This window comes from Ixodes scapularis, unplaced genomic scaffold (genome assembly GCF_016920785.2).
Source record: "Ixodes scapularis isolate PalLabHiFi unplaced genomic scaffold, ASM1692078v2 PGA_scaffold6__148_contigs__length_123643588, whole genome shotgun sequence".
In the NCBI taxonomy this organism is placed as follows: Eukaryota; Metazoa; Arthropoda; class Arachnida; order Ixodida; family Ixodidae; genus Ixodes; species Ixodes scapularis.
The window spans coordinates 58464159-58485633 of NW_024609881.1; the positions used below are offsets into that span (position 1 = coordinate 58464159).

Below are 21475 nucleotides of genomic sequence, written 5' to 3' on the forward strand. Positions count from 1 at the left end.
CATGCGCCCAGTAACGCACAGTTCGAGGTTCGGTCAAGCCTATTCGTCGAAGACGACCGACAAATCTGTTCTCCGCTTTTTCTTTTCTTTCGGTCTGTCCATCTATCAAACTCCGAAGAGAAAAGGCAGCGAAGGAGTGCGTACGTGCGTCACGGAAAGGCCCAAATGGCCTCCCGTGTTTACGATCGCTCGCTCAACCCGACGTGACACTCGGCGACCAACGCTTTCTGATTCACGAGCCGCACTCCAACAACGGACGCAGAACTACGCCGACGCAGGCGACGGCGAAACTATGGAGCCCGCAACGAGAGCTGTGTCGCCGCCTGCTCCGACCGGTGATCCTCACGTCGTCTACGACGAACTTCTCCCGGTCCTCGTCCAGTGCTTCGCGATAATCCTTTTGGGCTACTCCTCGGGCCGTTTCGGACTCATTGGGTTAGCTGAAACGCGGAGCCTCAACGTGTTCGTGTCCTACTTCGCGCTGCCGGCTGTCGCCTTCAAGTCGCTGGCTACCATCGCCCTCGGGCAAGTCAACTGGAAGTTCCTTGCCGCCCTAGCCCTGGGGAAAGCCGCAGTGTTCGTGGCGGTCGCGGCCGTGACCCTCTTGCTCGTGCGACGGCCCCTGTCCTTCGGCAAAGCGGGCTTGTACGCTATCGCGGCGACGCAGAGCAACGACTTCGGTCTCGGCTACCCGCTTATCTCGCACCTCTTCGACAGGACCCAGCCGACGTTCAGCCACTACCTCTACCTCGTGTCGCCGATACAACTCGCCTTCCTCAACCCGATCGCTTTCCTCATGATGGAGTACAGCCGAAGCGACAGCGAAGACAGCCCGTCTCCCATCACTCGTCGAGTCCTCTTGACCGTTGCTGGTATCTTCAAGAACCCCGTCGTCCTGGCGCCCGCACTGGGGATCCTCTGGAACGTCGCCACGAGCGCCTGCGCCCTGCCGTACGTCTTCCAGATCATTGTCGACTCGTTGGGAGACGCCTTCATCGCGTCTACACTCTTCCTTCTCGGTCTCAACATGGTTGGGCAGCTCAGCTCCATGGGCAAGTATGCGGCCCTCACGCCCGTCCTCCTCATTGCTGCCAAGATCCTCGTCTGTCCACTGGTCATCCGGGAGATTGTCAACCTCCTCCAGGTGTCATTGAACGAAAAGGACGCCAGGGACTTCGGCAACTTTGGCTTCCTCTACGGCATGATCCCGATGGCGCCCAGCGTCTTCATCTTCACCACGCAGTACGGGCTGCCCACGGCCGCCGTGTCGACAGCCATGGTTGCCGGGACTTTTTTGTCGGCGCCCTTCATCTTTATCTCGGCCACCATGAGCCAGATCTCCAGGGGTGGGCTGCGCAGCTTCTTTACGACCATGGGCAATACCATGGTCTACTCCGGGGCCGTCAGCACCGTCTGCTGTCTCTGGCTCCTGGTGGTGCTTGGCCGCAAGCGCCACAGCATCACCCATGGAACAACCTTCTTCCTCGTTGTCTGCCAACTGGCCACCGCTGTCGGCGGCGTCCTGTGGATCGCGTGCGACCCCCACGATCCATCTTCCACAATTGGCTTTGTTCAGTCTGCCCTGTCCATCACTGGAATCTTTGCGTCCAGGATTTGGACGGCCATCGTTGCCGCCCTGCTCATGCTCCTTCACTGGAGGAGTCTGTGCTTTGTACTCCGGATGAAATGGCTCGTTGTCGTCTTTGGCTTTGGATCTTCGTTTCTCGTGGCCCTGTCCCTCTGCCTCAGCATACCGAAGAGGGGATCAAGGCTTGGGACCGCAGATCCAAACTTCCAGTTTGGAGACGTGCAGGCGATTGTGGCTGTCGGTGTTCTACTCAGTAGCTTGGTTGTGACCATTGTCAGCATGGTGTTCCAACAACGGTTCCGAATGCAAACAAGAGGCTACGCTCCACTGGGCAGCGGCAGTGACGATGAGGACGATCGGACAGCACAGACAGATGTTACAAGCTCGCCGGCATGTTCTTCTAATAGGTCCTCTAGTGAGCAAGACCTGAAAGTCACTAAAAAGAAGGACGACTCCTGCACCGGAGACTGTGAAAACTGTGGCAGCTGCTCTGGAGACGAAGACCACGCCGTCGCAGATCTTGAAGACATCCTCAACCATTCCAGACGCACCAGGCACCATTCCGGTTCTCCTTCACACAGCAGGTCTGCCAGGCAAACAACCAGTTTTGGAATGGTTCAAAGTTCAAGCACCCACGGCTCCATCAACACAAACCACCAGTCGGACATTGAGACGCCATCATCGTCCCGAATGGCTGATCAAACCGCAGACCTCCTGTGTGGACCACAGTTCAACTGCGACAAAGAACAGGTCAAGCAGTGTCTCGCAATCGTCGAGGCCTACCATGAGAGGACTGGCCAGGACCGGATACCTCAGGATGAGGTGGTCGAGTTAGAGAGCTTCACTCCACCCGACGGAGATCTGCACCAGGTCTTCCGCCATCTAGTCCTCCTGCTCCTCCTGAGCGTCTCCATGGTCGTCGGACTCGCAGTGTCTTTCTGGCAACTTTTGCTCACCGACGTTCCAACGGGCATCTTGGTCGAGCTGGAGTTTCTGGATATTGTGCTCAATTACGGACAGGGCATGATCACCTTCCTGGTCTTCGGACTAGACGCAAAATGGCTGGTACGGCAGCTGTCCAACCTTTGGAACTGCATCATCCACGGACTCAGGATGGGCCGGGACACCGGAGTGCTCACGCTTCCTCGAGAGGATGAACTCCCGGCGGAGACGAGGCAGATCTCCGTCCAGTTCCGGATGTACCACTACGCCTCGTGCGTGGCCGACATCACGGCACCGCGGCGGGGATTGGACGGGACGGTGTTCCAGCTTGCGTTTGTAGGACGCGAGCTTGTGGACTGGCTTATTGCTGTCGGACTCTGCCAAGACCGAACCCAGGCACTACGCTACGGCAAACGGCTCCTGGAGGGCAGGGTCATCCGGCATGCACTGGGCAGGCGACATTTCCAAGACGAGCAGTACACATATGTCTTCCTGCCGTCACTAGCAACAAATGTGTCTTGAATTGAACCATCGCTTCAATTCATCGTCGTCTGGCTTCTGGAAAAGCACCATGGGCAGGACAGGTCAACCGTGGAACAAGCCTGTACCTCTTACTTTTTGCAAAAGTCAACACAGCACAAAGAGCCTAGATTGTTACCAAATACGGTGCACAAAAGAGTGGCAGAAGCATGTTACGGTGGACACCTTCGACTGCTACCAGTGCAGCACAGCCTGTGGATTGTTTACAAAATCCACAGGTTCCTCTTAATGCTGACTATTGAAAGTAAGATCATCAGGGTCGACACAAGAGGAAGACTCCAGGTTACAACCTCTGCCACAACAATGAAGGCACCCTGTACAGACCACCATGTGCCCCATCTGCTTTTGATGAATGAACCTTAGAGCAGGATAATGGAGATGCCTCCAGAAGGGAAGAACTGCACCAAAACCCGTCTGCTACCGCTAGGAACAAAGCGAGATCTCAAGGGACATGCCTGCAAAGAGTTCTGAAGCATTTTTGACATTTTGTGTGTCTGTCTGTGTTCCTATATGTGTGCACATTGTTATAGCTTTTATTTTTTGACAAGTGGTCTTCCTACCCGTCGTTTTACGGAGAGTAACTATACATTAGGATGTCTTTCACATCAGTCTCATTTTAGTTGTGCACACTGTTGCATAGGCAGTGCACCACTTGTTTTCATAGTTTTGAGAAAGATCTGTCACAAACCTGGGAACATAAAGGATCTCCAGTCCAGGAAGTAGTCACTTGGGTACATCTGTACCCCAAACCTCTCTTTTGCCACCGGCATGGTTGGAGTTCGTGCCGTTATGGTGTCATGCAATAGATTTTAAAGGGACAGTAGGCAACTTTCTGCAATGGTGCATTTATGGTCATAGCTCAATCTGGGCTCTAAGCATCCTAAAAAACCAAACGTTTCATTGATCCGTGGCCGATTTCTCTATTAAAATTGGCATCAAAGGATTGATGACCTTGGAACTATTACTGACACCAGAGGGCACCGTCGAACGAGGAGAAGCCCTTCTTGCCTGACAATGCCCCCTGGTGTCGGCACTAGTTTCGAGATAATCTATCTTCAATACCGATCTTAACAGAGAAATTGGCCACACATGAATGTAATGTTAGGATGTTTAAAGCCCATAGATTGAGTTTTGACCATAATAAACTATTACAGAAATTGCTTTAGTGCCCCTTTAAGGCTGGCACACATATTTCTGTTTTGAGTTTAATCAACTGCATCACAAACGGCTGAGACTGCTTACAATGCGGAGGGCAAGTTCGTCTGCTTCTTGCGCAGGGGGTAGCGGTGACGTCAGAACGCCGAGCCCTGATTGGCTGATCGCGCCCCCCTATCTGAGCGTCGTCTGCTCCTTTGCAACGTCGTCTGCTCGAAATGTCGTCTGCGTCTGTCTTACATTTCCTGCGATTTTCGGAAGTGTAGAGGCGAGATTCACGAAATGATCTTACGCCAAAAATGTGCGTAAGACGAAGCTTAAGAACTAATTCGTATTCGCGAAACGAAATTTTCGTACGTTTTGCGCAGGTTACGGCGAAATCCTACGACAGCTCCGAAGCTGTCCTTCGCACTTCTTACGATCAACTCAGCATGGTCGACAGCGTTGCGGTCGCGACGACCCACGGACGTTTATTTTTCTACGTGAGCTTCTGACGCGTCCTGACTTCAAGCAGCAAGAAAAAAGTAAAAATTACTTGAAACAGCACGTCGAACAAGAACGCTGGATCCACAAACACCGGGGAAAAGCTCCAACGGCCACGATTCCACCGAACGCGACCAAACGAGCTGGGCAGTTAGGCCTAGCAGGCACTCCGCGACTCAGCGACCGTCTGCCCACGACCGGCTGGCGTGCTGAATGGAATATGCCCGCGCGACCCTTGTGAACCCTTCCCGTGTTATACTCTGATCGCTGACCTCAATTTTAGATTAAGAGGTCAATTTCTTCCTCTTGTTATCTCCTTGTTTCCCGAGGCAACGGTGACTCTTGCCGGTGAAAAAGCGGTGAATCTCCGACAGACGCAGAAAAGGTAAAGCAGCCATCGCTTTGACTAGCAGACGTAAAGCAGACGACGTTAACTGCGCCAACCCGCCGGCGCCGTCAAAGAGTGAGGGGTCTCGCTGCACAGGAATGGAGGGAAAAAGTATTTGGGAGGGAACTTACGGACACTAACACGCTCACTCTCGGTTCTAAGCAAACAAACCTCGGCGCCCCGCGACACCTCGCAAGTGAGTCTTTTGACTTCCCTCCTTGATGCGCGTCTGCTAGTTGTTAGACAAAAACAACGTACCATTCAAGTTATTTCGTCTGCCCTCCTTTAAAGGCGAAGTCGAGTTCGCTCCGAAAGTCACAGGAAAGGTAAGAGAGATGCAGACGACGTTGCAAAGGAGCAGACGACGCTCAGATAGGGGGTCGCAATCAGCCAATCAGGGCTCGGCGTTCTGACGTCACCGCTACTTCCTTTCTCATGCGCAGAAGACGAAAATGAGCCCACTTGCGAAGCGTATAGGAGAAGACGATGCCTCGATCTATTGCTGCATTCTTGGATCAGTTCCGACCTGCACATATCTTAAGTATCGACTTTGCACCATATGCTTATAATACTTAAAATGTTATAAGTAGGGCTCGGTGTTTTCATATAAATCCGATAAAATCCGAAAAACACTTGCCGGTAAAAGTTGCGTAAATTTAGACTTATCCAAAACGACTTAAAATTTAAGCATCACGATGGCAAAAAAAATAAATAAACGATGGTATTTTTACAAATAAGCTTGGTCAGAACAAAGGTTCCTGTGGTCCAGAGAAGAGCCCTCCCCAGGTTCCTCAAAAAGTGAAAGCTATTATCGTAGGAAGGAGGGGATCAGCTGAAGGTTTCATCTCGCCGCTGGAGCAGTGGATGGAGCTTTCCAGGGACTATGCCAACAATTTAAGTCATTTCAAGGTATTGACATTTATTAAATCAACACTTTTGTGCAAGTCTTGCTGAGGGACAGTTAGTACTACCAACGGCGAGGGCACGGATGCCCAATCCATCTAGAGAAATATCATTTGACACAGGTCAGTTGTTCTTGCGAACTTGGGGCAGGTTTTGTATCTGAATAATAATTGTTTTCCTATTAAACTAAAAAAAAAAAAAAAAAATGGGCACACACAACAATATTAAATTTGGAGCCCTAGAGAATCGAGAAGTCGATAATAAATAGACCCTGATAAACTCAAAGCTTTCAGCAAAAAAGCTCGGCAGGAGGAGCAGGAATGTCCTTCGAATTTGGTGAGAAATAAATTTCGAAAACACGGAATCCTGGTTATAGGCAATCGTTCCTCATAGTAAGCGCATAGGTTTGATCTCGCAAACACTGCGTATGACTAGACCTTCGAGATGCCCTAGACCTTCAGTCGAGTCATACACATCTCAGAAGCGTTCCAGGGTCACCTAATAGATGGCACCAGGGGTCCCGTGCATTTTCTCCAAAAGCAGCTGCAACGCTGTTGACTACGCTCAAACGCAACGTGTGAGCCAGACTACGCTGGCCATCGCCGTCGATGCAGCCTTTTGTTGTGAGCCCCAGCCCAAAGGTTCAATGTGGCAATGAGTGTAACCAAGACGGAGTCAGACGTTCACTTGTCGTTTGTGTCCAATCCATGGGCCACATTCAACTGCCACCGCCCTCCGGTGACCCCCGCGACTAAGTCGACGCAGTGACTTTTACAACTACATTGGAAAACCTCACAAAGGAGTGACAAAAAAAAATGTAGTCGGCTTCTACTCTTGAAATTATGTTGCAACAGAAAAACTCCTGGCCCACTGGCATCGCGTGCGAATGTCCTTGCGTCACATTTCCGTCGGCACACTAGAGTATGATGTGTCCTCCGCCCAAAAATGTGGCGTTTCTTTCCCTGCAAGAATGAATCGTATGTCGCCAAATGTTCATTCACCGCCCCAATGTAGCGCAAGTGGTCCGAACCAGGTGGCAACATTTCAGAATTGACCTTTATCTCAATCAAGAGCTGTAAGCGATTTTCTGACAATTTTGATAGGAAAACGGGACCCGTTTTCGGTAACTGGCGCCATTCAACACCATCGATCCAACAGCTCCGTCGGCTGCCATTTTCCCACTGAACATTTCAGGAAATTGTTTAGACTTTCGAATAATAGAACAGGTTAGTTCTGAAACTCTAGCACTTGATTTGGACCGCTACGGATATATTTGGGCAGATAATGAGCGCTCAGCAATGCATAGTTTATATTTGCAAAAAAAAAAAAGGCATGTAAATTTTTTTTTGGGGGGGGGGGGGACACCCTGTAGATTGCATAGTATTCAAACTCAATAGTGTAACGTGGCCCCATTTAAAGAGTGTTCAACTACCATAAGATATTGGCAGAGTGCCAATCATTCCAGTTTCAATGTGAATGCGCATTGTGCCGGCATCCATTCGTGTGGTCCCAGTGAGCGCTGCACATTGAGGAACCTATATTTAAAACCTGGAGTCTAAAATGCGAAGAAAAGCCGATTTACTCATTCAAGACATCTAGTAAACAGATACCGCCTATCCAATGCACAGATTTGAAGGGGGTGGGAGTCAAGCACACAAATACAAATTATCTTGTGCACATACATGGGCCGGCATTCTACTTTTGGATTATGTTTTCTACAGAATGAAGGGTATCGCAATATCCTGAGAGGAACCCCACCCCTAGTTTTGGCAGGATTTGCTATTTTTCAGAAACACCAAAAGACAGCCCCCATCTAGTAACTGCAGGGCCCTGGCCAACAGTGACCTCACAGAAATGGTGTTACTCAGCCACGACGGGAGATGAGCGAACATTGCTGACAGCGAAGGGCAGTTGTCTCAAGTTTGTCACCCCTCCCTGCAATCACAAGTTTCGTAGGTCACAATACCTAAAACTCACATATTTTTTTTAATAATTTTCGACTGCGCATTGAAAGTTAGTTTTTTTTCCATATTTTCACCTTATTTGCTTGCACGTTTGGATGGGCTATCTCTTGGGATATTACGGTATAAACAATGTTTTTACCTCTTCGAGGAGGGGTTAAGGCTCAGGGCATATAAGTGCAACCAAGTTGTTTTAAGAGCGTCACAAAGAAAGTGACAGAAATGGGTCACAACACTTTAACAATATTTTAGAAATAAATGAACTGCGTAAAGGACGAGGACAGAGGTAGAGACGAGTATGACACACGGAGCGCAGACTTCCAACTGTTTATTTGGCGCAGACACAACAGTATATATGACAGCAGCAATCAGTTTGCGGTTAAATAAGGTTTAAACATGACCGTCCAAAAAAGAGAATTCCTTGTCTGATAGTGAAACAGATTGCATGCTTATGCAGTCGTGACCTTTCTTTTTAATGAAGTAGGCCTCTACGAGTTTTTTTTCCGTTGCCTCATTTGCTCTTGCGAGAACACGTGTCCTTTGCAAATCAGGATGACAGCCGCATTTCAAACAATGTACAGACAGATGTCCGCCTGTGTTGTTTTTTATCGACAGAAAGTGTTCTCGTGCCCTCAGGTTGAAACAACGTCCAGTCTTGCCAATGTATACTCGCCCGCAAGAAAGCGGAATTTCATAGATAACACCGGATGCGCATTCCGTGTAGCGCGTGCTGTGCTCCTTTTTGCATTTGTTGATGTTCACTCTTGGCTTCATCATAGGGCACACTTTGCTGAGTTTGCAGGGCGCTGAAAAGACGACCGAGAGACCATACCTGGCCGCTACCTTTTTCAGGTTATGGGACAGGCCGCTACCTTTTTCAGGTTATGGGACGATGACTACCTTGTGCTTTTAGATATTGAAGGTTCTCATTGTATTCACAAGGCTGTTTCTAGCATTCTATCCATCTTCGTATCATCATCCAATGGCCTTAATTTTACCCATGAATTGACCACTAACGGTTCCATCCAGTTTTTAGATCTAAAAATAATGTTTAGTGACAAGCACATCTGCTGGTCATACCACCCTAGGACCAAGAAGGGCCTTTTGCCCTATGACAGTGCTCACTCAAAGCTTGTTAAAAGAACCATCGTTATGTCTAGCTGTACTTCAGCATTAGAAAAATCATATGTTCATGAAATGGCGTCCAGTTTCCGCGATCAGTGTGACCGCCTTACTGCCGCAGGGTACCCCCAACACTTGGTCTCTGCTGTATGTGTGCACTTGCTACAGAAGCAGAAAACTGGTAGTAATGAGCAGAGGCGAAAAGAAAAAATGCGCGTGCATGTCATCCCGTACCACCACGGCCTGTCCCATAACCTGAAAAAGGTAGCGGCCAGGTATGGTCTCTCTGTCGTCTTTTCAGCGCCCTGCAAACTCAGCAAAGTGTGCCCTATGATGAAGCCAAGAGTGAACATCAACAAATGCAAAAAGGAGCACAGCACGCGCTACACGGAATGCGCATCCGGTGTTATCTATGAAATTCCGCTTTCTTGCGGGCGAGTATACATTGGCGAGACTGGACGTTGTTTCAACCTGAGGGCACGAGAACACTTTCTGTCGATAAAAAACAACACAGGCGGACATCTGTCTGTACATTGTTTGAAATGCGGCTGTCATCCTGATTTGCAAAGGACACGTGTTCTCGCAAGAGCAAATGAGGCAACGGAAAGAAAACTCGTAGAAGCCTACTTCATTAAAAAGAAAGGTCACAACTGCATAAGCATGCAATCTGTTTCACTATCAGACAAGGAATTCCCTTTTTTGGACCGTCATGTTTAAACCTTATTTAACCGCAAACTGATTGCTGCTGTCATATATACTGTTGTGTCTGCGCCAAATAAACAGTTGGAAGTCTGCGCTCCGTGTGTCGTACTCGTTTCTACCTCTGTCCTCGTCCTTTACGCAGTTCATTTATTTCTAAAATCATGAACCAACTAGCCCGCCAAAAGGTGTTACTTTAACAATACTTGACTCCCTTTGAACCTTACCTGGAACAATGACCTCGAAGGCAGGAAACCCACAAAACTAGTGCTTTCACAGCCTTAGCTTTATCAATAAAACAAACAAATAAAAATAAATGGAAAAATAATCGTGGCTTGCGCGTGAAGCAACAGGCACATGAGCGGCACGTACATTCTATCGTGACGCGACCGTTTTTTTTTTTTTTTTTTTTCGGCAGAAGGAAAGGATTATTACTCTTACAACTTAAAAAAAAAACTGGTAAGAATAAACACGAAAACGGAACTAAAACTGACGCATACAACTCTTTCAACTATCAACGACATTTATCTGTCGCTGAATTAAATGTCGTTGAGAGTTGTATGCGTCAGGTTTTCGTCCCGTTTTCGTGTTTAATCTTTCCAATTGTTTAAGTATATTTACCAACCCGCTCGTTTTTAATGTTAATATTACCCCCCAACTAGCCTCGGTGTTACCCAGCCTCTAAATGGCGCAGCATTTTTCTTTTTCTTTTTGAGAAACACCAAATACTAGGCGCGCACTGAGACACCGGGTAGCTCGGAGGCGCTTTCCGTAACCCGGCTCCAGAACCTTGACAATCTAAGAAGGGTGAACTATGAAAACGGTCATATATACATATATATATATAACCTCGCAAATTAAGCGAAGGACAAACCACGGGGGCCGGAAAAGCCAATCGAAGCTGACCGCTCAAAACTGGACTTCTAAAAAAAAAGAAAAAAAAAAGAAAAAAGCTTGTGACGATCCTTCCATCATCACAACAATGACGTAACGAATTAGACTGGCTACGTAGAAATTACTCGGATTTGGCGATATGCCTTCTACTAAGGGTGGACATAGCGTAGGCGTGTGTTTGAGGAATGTCTCACCTGCAAAATGCTCGAAGTTCCGCTGGTTTTGAAGGTTTGCCGTCGCCCGTTCGGGCACAATACAACCACCGACACGGAGGTCGCCATGACGTTCGCAGCGACGACTGGCAACGCGATCTGGCAGGTTGACTTGTTCAACGTGTTCGGTGTTCAACGAACGTTTGAATCGCATGAGAACTTGAGGCTATTAAATTAGAAAGATATAAATAAATATATTATCGTCTTGTTTTTAAATTTGTGGACGTTTTACTGCGTAAAAAAATCACCATAAAAAACCTGTGAAAACAAGCTCTTGTCATTGTGCTTCACTAGATAATAAAATTATTATCTGCTAAAAAACTGAGTGTCAAGCAGCGCCATCTGCATTCAATTAAATAAAAGAAAATTGGTAATCAAGTTTACTGCGCGAAAAGGGGAGTTTTAGGGAACGTTTTTGCACATCCGATACGGTACGATGGGCAATCCAGTACGCACTGCACATGCGAGAATCTTCTGTGGTAGCGTTTTATGTTAGTCGTTTTATGTTAGTCGTTCAGCGCGCCCCCCCCTACGCGGGAGCCGGGGCGCGCTGAACTGAGTACGCGTCTCATCCAGACGCATACACATTCACCCGCCTACAAAAGTTGTAAAAAAAGGAGGTTTTGTTTTTTATAACGTTTCGGACGACATTTAACCCAGAACAACACGCCAACAAGAAAACGGCTGAAATGTCCCGACTTCCGTCAAGGGGTAACACGCCCTGCATTGGCGAGGTGCGGACACTAACTGCACCAGAGTGGGGAAAGGAGGGAAAGGGGAAGGGACTAAATTGTTACACTGTTTCCAAAAAAAGCCCAGGTTTGCACACACCAGGTTTGGGCACTGCGCGAGCTCAGAAACCAGATTCGCGTGAGGTGAAGCTTCTGCGCATGCGCTTTGGCGACAACAGCGCCACCGCAGAGGCGTGACGTCAGAGCCGCGTGTTGGTCTATAGGTCACGTTACGCCGATTTCCCCCGCTAAATATAGCGGGGAAACAGGATTGGCGTTTAGGTCACGCGACGTCAATTTTCCTACTTAATTTTGCGGAGTAACTGAATTGGTGCTTAACGCACAAGACTTGAATTTTCACGTTAAATTTGGCGGGGGAACTGAATTGACATATATAGGTGACGTGACGTCGATTTCTCCACTCGGCGTATAATATGTCTCGTGACGTTAGATCACGAGACATAAATTTTCACGCTAAATTTAGCGGCAGATGTACGAACGGACGAAATCTTGGGATCGAGGGTAGCGCTTAGACATTCTGTCAAAGGCAAGGAAGCTGCGACAGCACTCGATGGGGGTGTTTAACGAGCAAAACTTTCAGTCGGAATTTAGCGAAAATATTTCATCCCCAAATTTAGCGGAGAAATTGTCACGTCACGCGTTACTGTGGCATCACACGTCGCTGACGTCACGTGAAACTGTCACGTGACACGATGACGTCACGCGAGACGTCGCTTCTCGTGTCAGAGGCAATGCCACCATACCAACAGCTCCGTTCCGCACTGACACTTTTTCCCCATAGCCTTATCACGGCGACTTGCAGCAACGTCCGTGGAGGGTTCCCCAAATAAAGCTATATCGCTTTGTAGCCCCGGTCGCACCTCTATAGGGCATCGTACAACGAGCAGTCTGTGGACACTGTCTGATACGTGTTTCTTCCTTGAATGACTGTCACTTTCGCCTTACTAAAACTGTTTACAGACGTGTTCTAAACGTATGCACACGTATGAATCAACCATGCATCTTTAGACATGCTTCAAGCGTATCTCCAGAATATTCTGTCATCCTGCCGGCAGCGAACGCCGTTTCTTTTGCGGTTTTACACAAGTTCCCGTTTTTGCTGAAAAAACAACTTAGTATATCTATTATATGTCCAGCACACCACTCTGCAGAGCCGTAGTGGGTTCTCGGGATGAACCACCTCGAGGGAAGGCAGTAAATGAAAAAGGGTACTTCGCTTCAACCTGAGCGCCATAATTGCCAGGCACATCCGCAACCGATCTGTAAGTGTCACTACTGGCTGAGTGTCTGGTATACAAAGAGAACCAGTGTCGCCGTACGACAGAAGGACCTTGCGTCGTCTGAACATCTAACGTGTTTTTTGTTTTGCTTTACTTTACTTCCTTCGTTGTGTTGGGCACGAGTAAAATCAGCCAAATACAAGTTGTTCTTTGCTGGACTTATGAACACAGTCCGATAACCCGAGTTTTGTGATATCCGCTTTCCCAAAGTCTATTTTTTACGTCACTACCATTGAAGCCCAACGCCTGTACTAAATCAAAATCACCTTGAGCAACTGCAGGATAAAGCCCTCTGCGGTAAAGTATCGAGCGTTGAACCGTCTCCTTTGTTCCCCCACATACTCCACACACTGTATTTATGTCGTGACATTTCCCCCGCTCGTCACACGTCTGTCCTGGCGTCGAACAAAAAACAGCTTTCCCTAGAATTGCGTAGATACTTCCCTTAGCAATCTCCATCCTATATTTTCTACGTGTCCTCACAGGCAGTTTTATCTGCATTCCAGCTTCCCATCTTTTTCCCTCCGTTGCTTTAACTTTATTTTTAACGGCTATTTCCTGATCTGCGTTCCCATCATTGCCCAAGAATGTCGACCGTAGTCCTTGTTCGCTTCTTCCACCTTATATCGATGAGCTTTATGTACAAATAGCTAAACATTCTTCGTGTCCATCGTTTTCCCTCCATGTCTCGTATCTCTCTTCAAATCATATCTTAAACCAGATTCCCTGGCCTCAAATGATGACCATCCCATATCAGCCTGTGCCCCATGATTCGGTGTCTTACCATGCGCTCCCAACACCAGCTACCCACGGCGCTTTACCCTACTTTTAACCTTGATTTTGTATCAGACTTCGTACACAGGACATCCTTTCCAAAAGTTAAACTCTGCTCCATAACTACCTTCCACATTTCCCTCGCCGTGTCATACCTGCTATAATCATGCAAAGCTCTACTCTTTATTACAGCTGCATTTCCGTTGCCCTTACAAGTTATATACATTTTCATGCTCACTGAGATAAACCGCAGTGTCATGAATACATACCCCCCAGGACTTAAATTTACCTCAATCGCGAGTTATTGTATTTTAAGCTCTTCATTCTCGTCATCATTAAAAATCTTGACACGTCACTTATTGTAATTAAATTTTCGACCTAGCCTTCCCCCCCGCCCCCCCCCCCTCCCCCCCCCCTCGGTACCACATATATTCATTATTTCCTACAGATCCATACCGTTATCCGCCATAGCAGGGGCGTAGCCAGGGGGGGGGGGGGGGGGGGGGGGGGGGGGCTCATGGGGCTTCAGTTTCCTTCCCGAAATCCTGCCGACTCTATAATATACACATGCATTTTTACCTCCCCTTCCCTTCCCCGCACCCCAAGTCATGGACATCCCAGCCACCTCAGCCCCCACCCCCTCCCCCGAAAAACATTATTGGCTACGCCACTGCGCCACAGGCACTACATCACTTGCATACATAAGATAAGGTAATGCCTGTTTAATCTTTTGACCTGTCCATGTCGTACGTGTGTCTTTTTCGACCTGTTTGTTCGCGCCTTTTAATTTTTTAATCGATATGAACCAACTAGCCCCATCCAAAGTTTTATTACAAAACCACGACCACGTATTTTCCAGCTTTCGCTTCTAATTGGTTCTGTTGTATTTCCTTCCCATGTTACTATTACCATGTTACTTCTGTAAAACATAAAAAAAAACTCCAGTTACCGTGCCGACAGCAACACAGCGGTGCCGCGTCAGAGCCACGCGTGTGTATACACGCAGCTCGTACTCACGTTACATCTTCTGCCATTGTGGCGGCCTTGAGGCTGGACCTGTAACTTTTGCAGCAAATATCTTGCACCACTTAGTTTTTTTTTTTGTTTTTTTTTCGGCAAAAGCAAGTAGGAAGAACCACATGCATGGTGCGACAACGTCGTGTTCAAAGCATGTATTGAGATGCCGGTCCCTTTTTATTCGAGCGTTTGGGAGACCGGTCGGCTCCATATTGTCTTAGAATAACTTGGAAAACAGGAAAACGAAAGCTACGGTCCCAGCGAGCCAATGGGAGCGACGGCGCAAGGCACGTGACAATTCACAGCATCGTAGACTGGAGTCCTTTTACACCGCAGTGCAGTCCTCCTGTGAAGAGCTGTCACCTGATGCGCTCTGTCGCTCTAATTGGGTGACGGGAGTCGTAGCGTCCGCCCTTTGTCAGGTTGTGCTGATTAACGAAAGCTTACATATGAACAGGTATAAGAGACTGTTAAAACATGACCTGACAGTCGTTTTCTTGCTCTCTTCGAAAGTTTGAGGGAACAAATATGCAGTGTGAAATTCAAACAGTACAGTCGATCCGCCCGTTTTTGCCTTGGACAAACGAGGATATTCATTTATGTTGCCTGTAGTCGGATTTTAAGAAACGAACAAACACGCAGCACATTTGTCATACTTTTTTATTTTTGTAATGACGTTGCACCTTTGCAAAGTTTCTTCTCGACCCTGGGACCTGTGCCTTGTCGAACTCATGTATATTTTTGTTTTATTATAAGCCAGAGGGCAGAGAAAAGATAGAACACATAAAAATTCAGACGGACATACGGAAAGTGTAATGTCACAGCGCATTCACTTGGCCTTCGTGGGTTTCGCCGATAATATCCCTTGCACATAAAAATTAAAAACGCCGGCTGTGACCTTGTAATTTTGATACTGCTTGATTGGTCCAGTCGGCTTGTCACGTCGGCATTCCTCTGACGTGTGGTGAAACAAAATATAACAATAAGAAGAGTCGGTTTTAAGTGAGCATGCGCTAGAATCCTTTCGTCTATCGTTCAATCCCTTCGAAAGGAAGTAATTGGCATACGCTGCTCGCGGACGCACGCTGTGGTCTTTCTACAGTCAATGAGTCCAGGACTATGGCCAATGCTTTGTTCGCGGCTTTGGACCTAATCGCGAAACGTGATGAAGACGACTCTACGATTCGGCACAACTACCGCTTTATCGAACGCCTGCTAGAGGATGACACCGAACAGCAACAAACTCCGTTGCGTTCGTCTTCGATCGATGCTGACGACATCCGTTCCACCAGGGGCCACGTCGTGGGCGTCAAGCAGCTCGTCTCCGAAGAAGTTCGAGGGAGTCTTCTGAAGGCTCAGTACCAGGACGTCTTCCAGCGCTGCTCTTGCGAAGGTGCCGTGGTCGAAGCGGGTGCTCTCTCGTGTGTCGTTAGAAACGGGATTTCCGTTGAATACAGCTGCCGGTGAGTGCGACGCTTTGATGACGTCAACTAAGAAGACCCAATTAAAGATGTGCGAATACCGCTTCGAGTCGAATGACGGAGGGTCATCCCTAGCTTGAACACTGTTAAGAAGACCGGTTGTCGTGTTACTTCTTCCACTCTGAAGGTTACAAATGACGCGGCGTTATTCGACTCGCACTTATATTCGCACACCCGTAGAAGCAAGTAATGCGCTACTCGGTTAGCGGAACTGTGTGCCCAGCGGGGATGTACAGTCAGCCGTAAAAAATATTGACAGAAGGGAGTGATTACCCGGTGGCGATAAGGCGACACGGGGCGCTTCGATAACGTAAGCACGCCTGGGGCCGCCATTGCCCCATTACCGGATTAGTTCACTCTTAAATACACGGGGGACATCGGCACTAACAAGATTATAACGAAGAAAAAAAGCCTCGTCTCACGCGTGCCTCAATAACAAATCCAGCCGAAAAAAAAAAAAAAAAAAGTTTATTTCTTGTAGCACTTTTGCGCTTCAAAGGTGGGAACGTCCATGCAACTCTCGCACCCCGTGTAATCGCGAAATACAGCGCCGGCCACGAATCACTTGAGCTAAGCCGCCATTTGCTCGGAAGGGCCGCACGAGGCACTGGCGCCACTTGCAAGACGAGCGCAAGCACATGAGGGCAGTAAGCGAAGCGTGCACTTTACCAAGGGGTCTTAGGTGAACAAGTTTACGCCTTGCACGGCTCTAGAGTTTGTTTACCCGCCAGATGCACTCACGTGGTTTTGTTTTGTTTACCCCCTATTTCAACCAATGACGGCGCGAGCTTGGCTTTCTCCTCATCGAGCCGCGTTCGTGGCGTGTTCCCTGCGCTGCCCTTTGGTTGGTGTGTCCCTTCTTGAATTCCTTCGCGCCAAAGGCGCATTTGGGAACACTAGCTTGCCTCAGAGAGAGTTATTGAGGACCTACTAAAGCTAGTCAAGTGCACTACTCCTCTCTTCGACAATGCTATAGAAAAGAACCTTTCTATCTCTTTTTAGTACTCGTATTATAAGTAAAAACATGTTTACGCCCTTTTAACATAATTCTTTTGATCATGCTTTAAGGGCAAGTTCCTTTTTCCTCCCCTTTACATTTCTTCTTGCATTTAGTGGAAGCGGCTTACCTCCTCTTCAGTGACAATCGCCGACTCATAAAAAAATAAAAAATAATTTTTTTTTTTTTGTAAATGTAAATTTGTCTATAGAGTTAGGGATAATGTCGGTTATGTTTGGAGAACTTGGTAGTTTGAAAAAAAAAAAAAAAAGGACACTGGGAGAACACACACGCACAAACAAAAATGCAAGAAAGAATTAAATCCTGGGCAAACAAGTTGAGAAAAATGTGGGCTTTTTTCAGCACAGGTCTTTATTGTTTAATTTTTTGTTATTTTTATATTTCGCATTTTTCCTGAGGGTAGTATAACTATTTAAATTAATGAATTGCTAGAACTGAAAATTGATGAACGAGATATTTCAAAACGGAACGAAAGACGAGTAGTTTACACGTGGGCGTCGGTCAATAATGAGTTCCATCTCCCAACACAGATTGGTGATCATAATGAAAGGAAGCAATTGTAGGGCTGAGGTGGACGCGTTTTTGACTTGCCATAAAGCGGGGTGACACTAACACAGGGAGTAAATTCAAACTTGCTGGTCGATTTTTGTGTGGCTACAGGTCCCACCTCCTTGCTCGCCTGCTAGTGCAAAAGCCTACTGGCAACTTCTTCGAGCCGCATTTTACGATGTTGCTGAGAACAGCCAACGTCTCGGATTCTGTCAGGATGTTCCACGTAGCTGGACCTTCGACGAACTCCAGAGCGGACAACGCCAGGAATCTAAGCTCTGGCAGGAATGGCCTCATGGTCCACTGGAGGACGGCGGTGGAAGGTACTACGCCAGTCTCTGTCCCACAACGCGCAATCGCCCATGCGTAGGCGCTCTTGATAACGTCGTATTCCTTGACGCACAGCCGAGGGCTCTTCAGTATACTGAGCACGATTTCCATCGACGCGGCGATGAACCCCTTCGACTCCAGGACTTGAACACCCCTCATTTTCAGAAGCTTGTTGATGGGATCGTCGAAGTTTGCGAGGTTGCCGTTCTTTGCGCCGTATTCTAAGACGTCGCACACGTCGGTTGGCAGCATCGATTTTCGAATGAACCTGTGGCAGGCTTCCACGAGCTCCAACTCCATGTACTTCTCGGCGGCTGTTCGCGTGTGCAGTGCTTGGTTGACGTCGACAAAGGTGGCTTTCTGGCTGTAGAAGTACCTGAAAGGAATGCGAATTGGAGGACGGTGGTAAGAGAAAACGGAAGTGATGAACTTAATAATGATCTTGCCATACTGCATTCGGGAGGCGTCCAGAAGTGCTGGCGGGTGAGCACAGACCGACTCATTGATGGAGACAATAAATATCAATGCATACCTATAGACCAACACATTGTTTACAAACAAGTCCGCGTTTGCCCACAACAGGTGCTTGCGCCGACAGCAGCACCACCGCAGTGATGCGACGTCAAAAACGCGCGTTTTTTATGCAGCGTGGAAACTAGAGCTTTTAAGAGAGTCCACTCCGGTTTATCTTACATATTAAGAAAATAATGCAATTCTCCTTAGTATCGCCCACAGTGGTATCGCCTAATCTACCGCAGCGAAGGCTAAGCTAAGCGAATGATGTACCGCAGCGAAGGCTAAGCGCGAGCTCATAGCGTTGGCAGCTGCGCTTAAAGGGACACTGGCAGGGTATTTCTGTTCGCCAATGTTTTTATTTTTGCGTTACATCCAAGGGTCCATGCTACCCAGGACACAATTTGCGGCTCGAAATTCGTTGTCTTTTCGCCCGAAAACCGCCGATTGAGAACTGGCCGGTTTGACTCGCGCTCACTCTCTTCTTTCCGTGGTCACGTGTCACGTGCCATTTTTTATGGTTTAGATACACACACCAAATATAATGTCTTTGGTTTTCGAACGCACACTCAATATTACAAAAGAAAAGAAAAATAGAATGCTAATTTCTTTGTGGCTTCTAGAAACAGCAAATACGTTGATCGAAAAAAAAAAAAAAACACCGAAGAGATTCAAGATTGCTTACGTGTTGGAATGCGACAGCATTCCTACACGCAACGCATTCCTTCACGCTGCGCGCCACGTCTTCGCTTTTCGCGCGGCGCTCCAGCGGTGACATCACGCTCATCACTGCGCATGAGCGGCGAAACCCGCCGTCTTCACGACGGCTTCCTGGACGATGCATCTGCGTTGCTGTGCTTTTTTTGTCTTTTATCTCTGAGGCGCGTGCTTGATGACATAATGTTGTGACATTTTTTGGGGTACAACGCCGCTGCTTTCGCGTAATAAAAAAAAAATAATAAAACTTTTATCTTAAAAAAAAAAAAAAAATTGCACACAGAACCGGAAGCAGAACCGGAAGCAGACTAACTCTGCGTAGCTCTCAAGATGGCGTCGTATCCCGGACCCGCGGAATTTTATCCTAAAAGCGGTGAACGGCCTCAGAAAGGCACTTAAGGTAGACGGATTTGTGGCTTGCCCATACTGTCACACGGGTTTGCGAGCCAGCGCGCTCGTGGCCGAACAGTTTTCGTCCTTGACTCCTACGCAAAGGGCTCGAGGTTCGATGCCTGGAAGTGGACGCGCTTTTTGGTCATTTCTGTAAACGTCGCGTTCTGGCGAATTCGAGAACATCGTGGCTATTTCGAGGTCCGAACGTTCTACGCGCCGAAAATTCTACGCAGGTTATTCCAGAAGTCCACGCGTGTACGTTAAGGGGCTGCGCGAAGCGAGCTAAAGTGAGTCTCGCCCCCAGGGTTCGATTCTGCTGGTTCGCCGCCATCGACGCCTGCGACGCTAGCCTTTTTCTATTTTTTGTTTTAAGCACAAGTTCGCCCTATTAAACGTATAGTTTGCTTTAGTTTTCGTCTCCTCATGAGTTGCCATTCGTGACAATATGACCTGGCACACGAGTATGTACGTGGACAAATGATGCATTTGTGTATAGATAAATATGTGTAACGATTAAGATTACGATTGTTAGCAATAGGAGTATTATCGCTTACTTTAGGAAAGCAGAAAATCCATCCGGATGCAAGTCGGTGACGAGAACTTGGTCCTTCTCGGGGAGATTTCCGTAGAACATGGTTTCGAAGACCTCGTTGCGCATGGCAAGAACCATCTTGTGGGCCTTGAAGCTCTTGGGCGGGTCGGAGCCATGCTCCACCAGAAACTCCACGTCGGTGTGCCTTCCCTCCGTGAAGAAACGGAGGTCGCCTCTCTTTGGCGCTGCGACTTTGACTGCTTTCGCCATCTGAGACGCGGCTTCTGTTAAAGGAACATCGGCAGGACATCTTTCTGCACATTGCCGGTCCTGCAAGTGCTCTCCTAATTTTAACATCACCATTATAGGGCGGCACCCGAACGCATGCACGCGGCTTCTGTTAAAGGAACATCGGCAGGACATCTTTCTGCACATTGCCGGTCCTGCAAGTGCTCTCCTAATTTTAACGACACTCTGCAGTCACGTACGAGTTAAAAATGCGCCTGCAGCTCCTCCAACACCCTCCACCAGCCGGTCTTCCTCCGCAATGAGCCAATAATTCGCTACCAGGGCGCACGTTTCGCTGACGCGAGTGAGATCGGTGCATATACTACTCACCCGCAAGAAGAAGACAGGCTAAATGCTGACAAAGCACACCTTAATCCGAGAACGCGCAGCAATCGAATGGTCCCTCCTCGCGAGTCCTGCTGGGCCGCGCCAACGTCTTTTTCTTCCACAAGGGTATATACGCCTAGAGTGCCTTCATGTGGGCTTCGCATAGAGTGATGCCAACTGCCTGTTTCCCTTTCGCACACCCTCTTCCACCGCCATTTTGTTTCTCTCATTGTTTCCCCGTGCGCCGGAAAGTGGCCTTTGTGTCCATCGGTAATCCCATCCGAGGGGGAAAAGGCTAATCCTCCCTCCGTGGGTTCCACAACGCTGCTCCGAACTTCTAAGATAATGTGCTTGTTTCCGGGAGGGTTATAAGCCCCACGGATTATCGCCGAGGAACAAAATGGCTGCTGGTTTGTCGGCGAGTGGTATTACAAAGGGTGGCATCACCCTAGCAAAGCGCACATGAAGGCTCCCTATATACGCCACGTAACACGCCATGGATACTGCCATAGCCTCGGCCATATCAGTGTGCGCCGCTGCTGAGCGCGTGCTGACGGCGAGCTTCCGCAGTCCTTTTGGAGCGTGCATTTAGCACCACCAAGGTTGTCGGTCTTAGC

At 48.1% G+C, this 21475-nt stretch overlaps 3 protein-coding genes across 3 annotated transcripts in view; 1 reads left to right on the forward strand and 2 right to left on the reverse strand.

Moving 5' to 3' along the window:
* Positions 1-11167, reverse strand: part of LOC8027456 (tether containing UBX domain for GLUT4) — a 72789-nt gene extending 61622 nt beyond the window's left edge. The window contains exon 1 of the mRNA XM_040218176.3: positions 10870-11167. Within this exon, the coding sequence (XP_040074110.1) occupies positions 10870-10956 (87 nt within the window). The 5' untranslated portion in view covers positions 10957-11167. The remainder of the gene's footprint in view (positions 1-10869) is intronic.
* Positions 30-3796, forward strand: LOC120848632 (integral membrane protein GPR155). The gene has a single exon (XM_040220644.3). The coding sequence runs from the start codon at positions 293-295 to the stop codon at positions 3050-3052; it is 2760 nt and encodes a 919-aa protein (XP_040076578.1). The 5' UTR covers positions 30-292; the 3' UTR covers positions 3053-3796.
* A 6696-nt stretch (positions 11168-17863) lies between the features above and the next one.
* On the reverse strand, positions 17864-20513 carry LOC120848624 (BTB/POZ domain-containing protein 6-B-like). The gene is made up of 2 exons (XM_040220637.1): positions 20266-20513; positions 17864-18464 (listed from the first exon to the last, which is right to left on the reverse strand). Exons 1-2 carry the CDS (start codon positions 20511-20513, stop codon positions 17864-17866), a joined length of 849 nt encoding a protein of 282 aa, XP_040076571.1.
* Positions 20514-21475: the final 962 nt, after the last annotated feature.

Excerpts from the sequence above, each read along its gene's own strand:
- LOC120848632 (XM_040220644.3), top strand. The coding sequence starts at position 293 with ATGGAGCCCGCAACGAGAGCTGTGTCGCCGCCTGCTCCGACCGGTGAT.
- LOC120848624 (XM_040220637.1), bottom strand. The coding sequence starts at position 20,513 with ATGGCGAAAGCAGTCAAAGTCGCAGCGCCAAAGAGAGGCGACCTCCGT. Across the intron at positions 18,465-20,265 it reads GGATTTTCTGCTTTCCTAAA|GTACTTCTACAGCCAGAAAG; the intron begins GTAAGCGATAAT and ends CATTCCTTTCAG.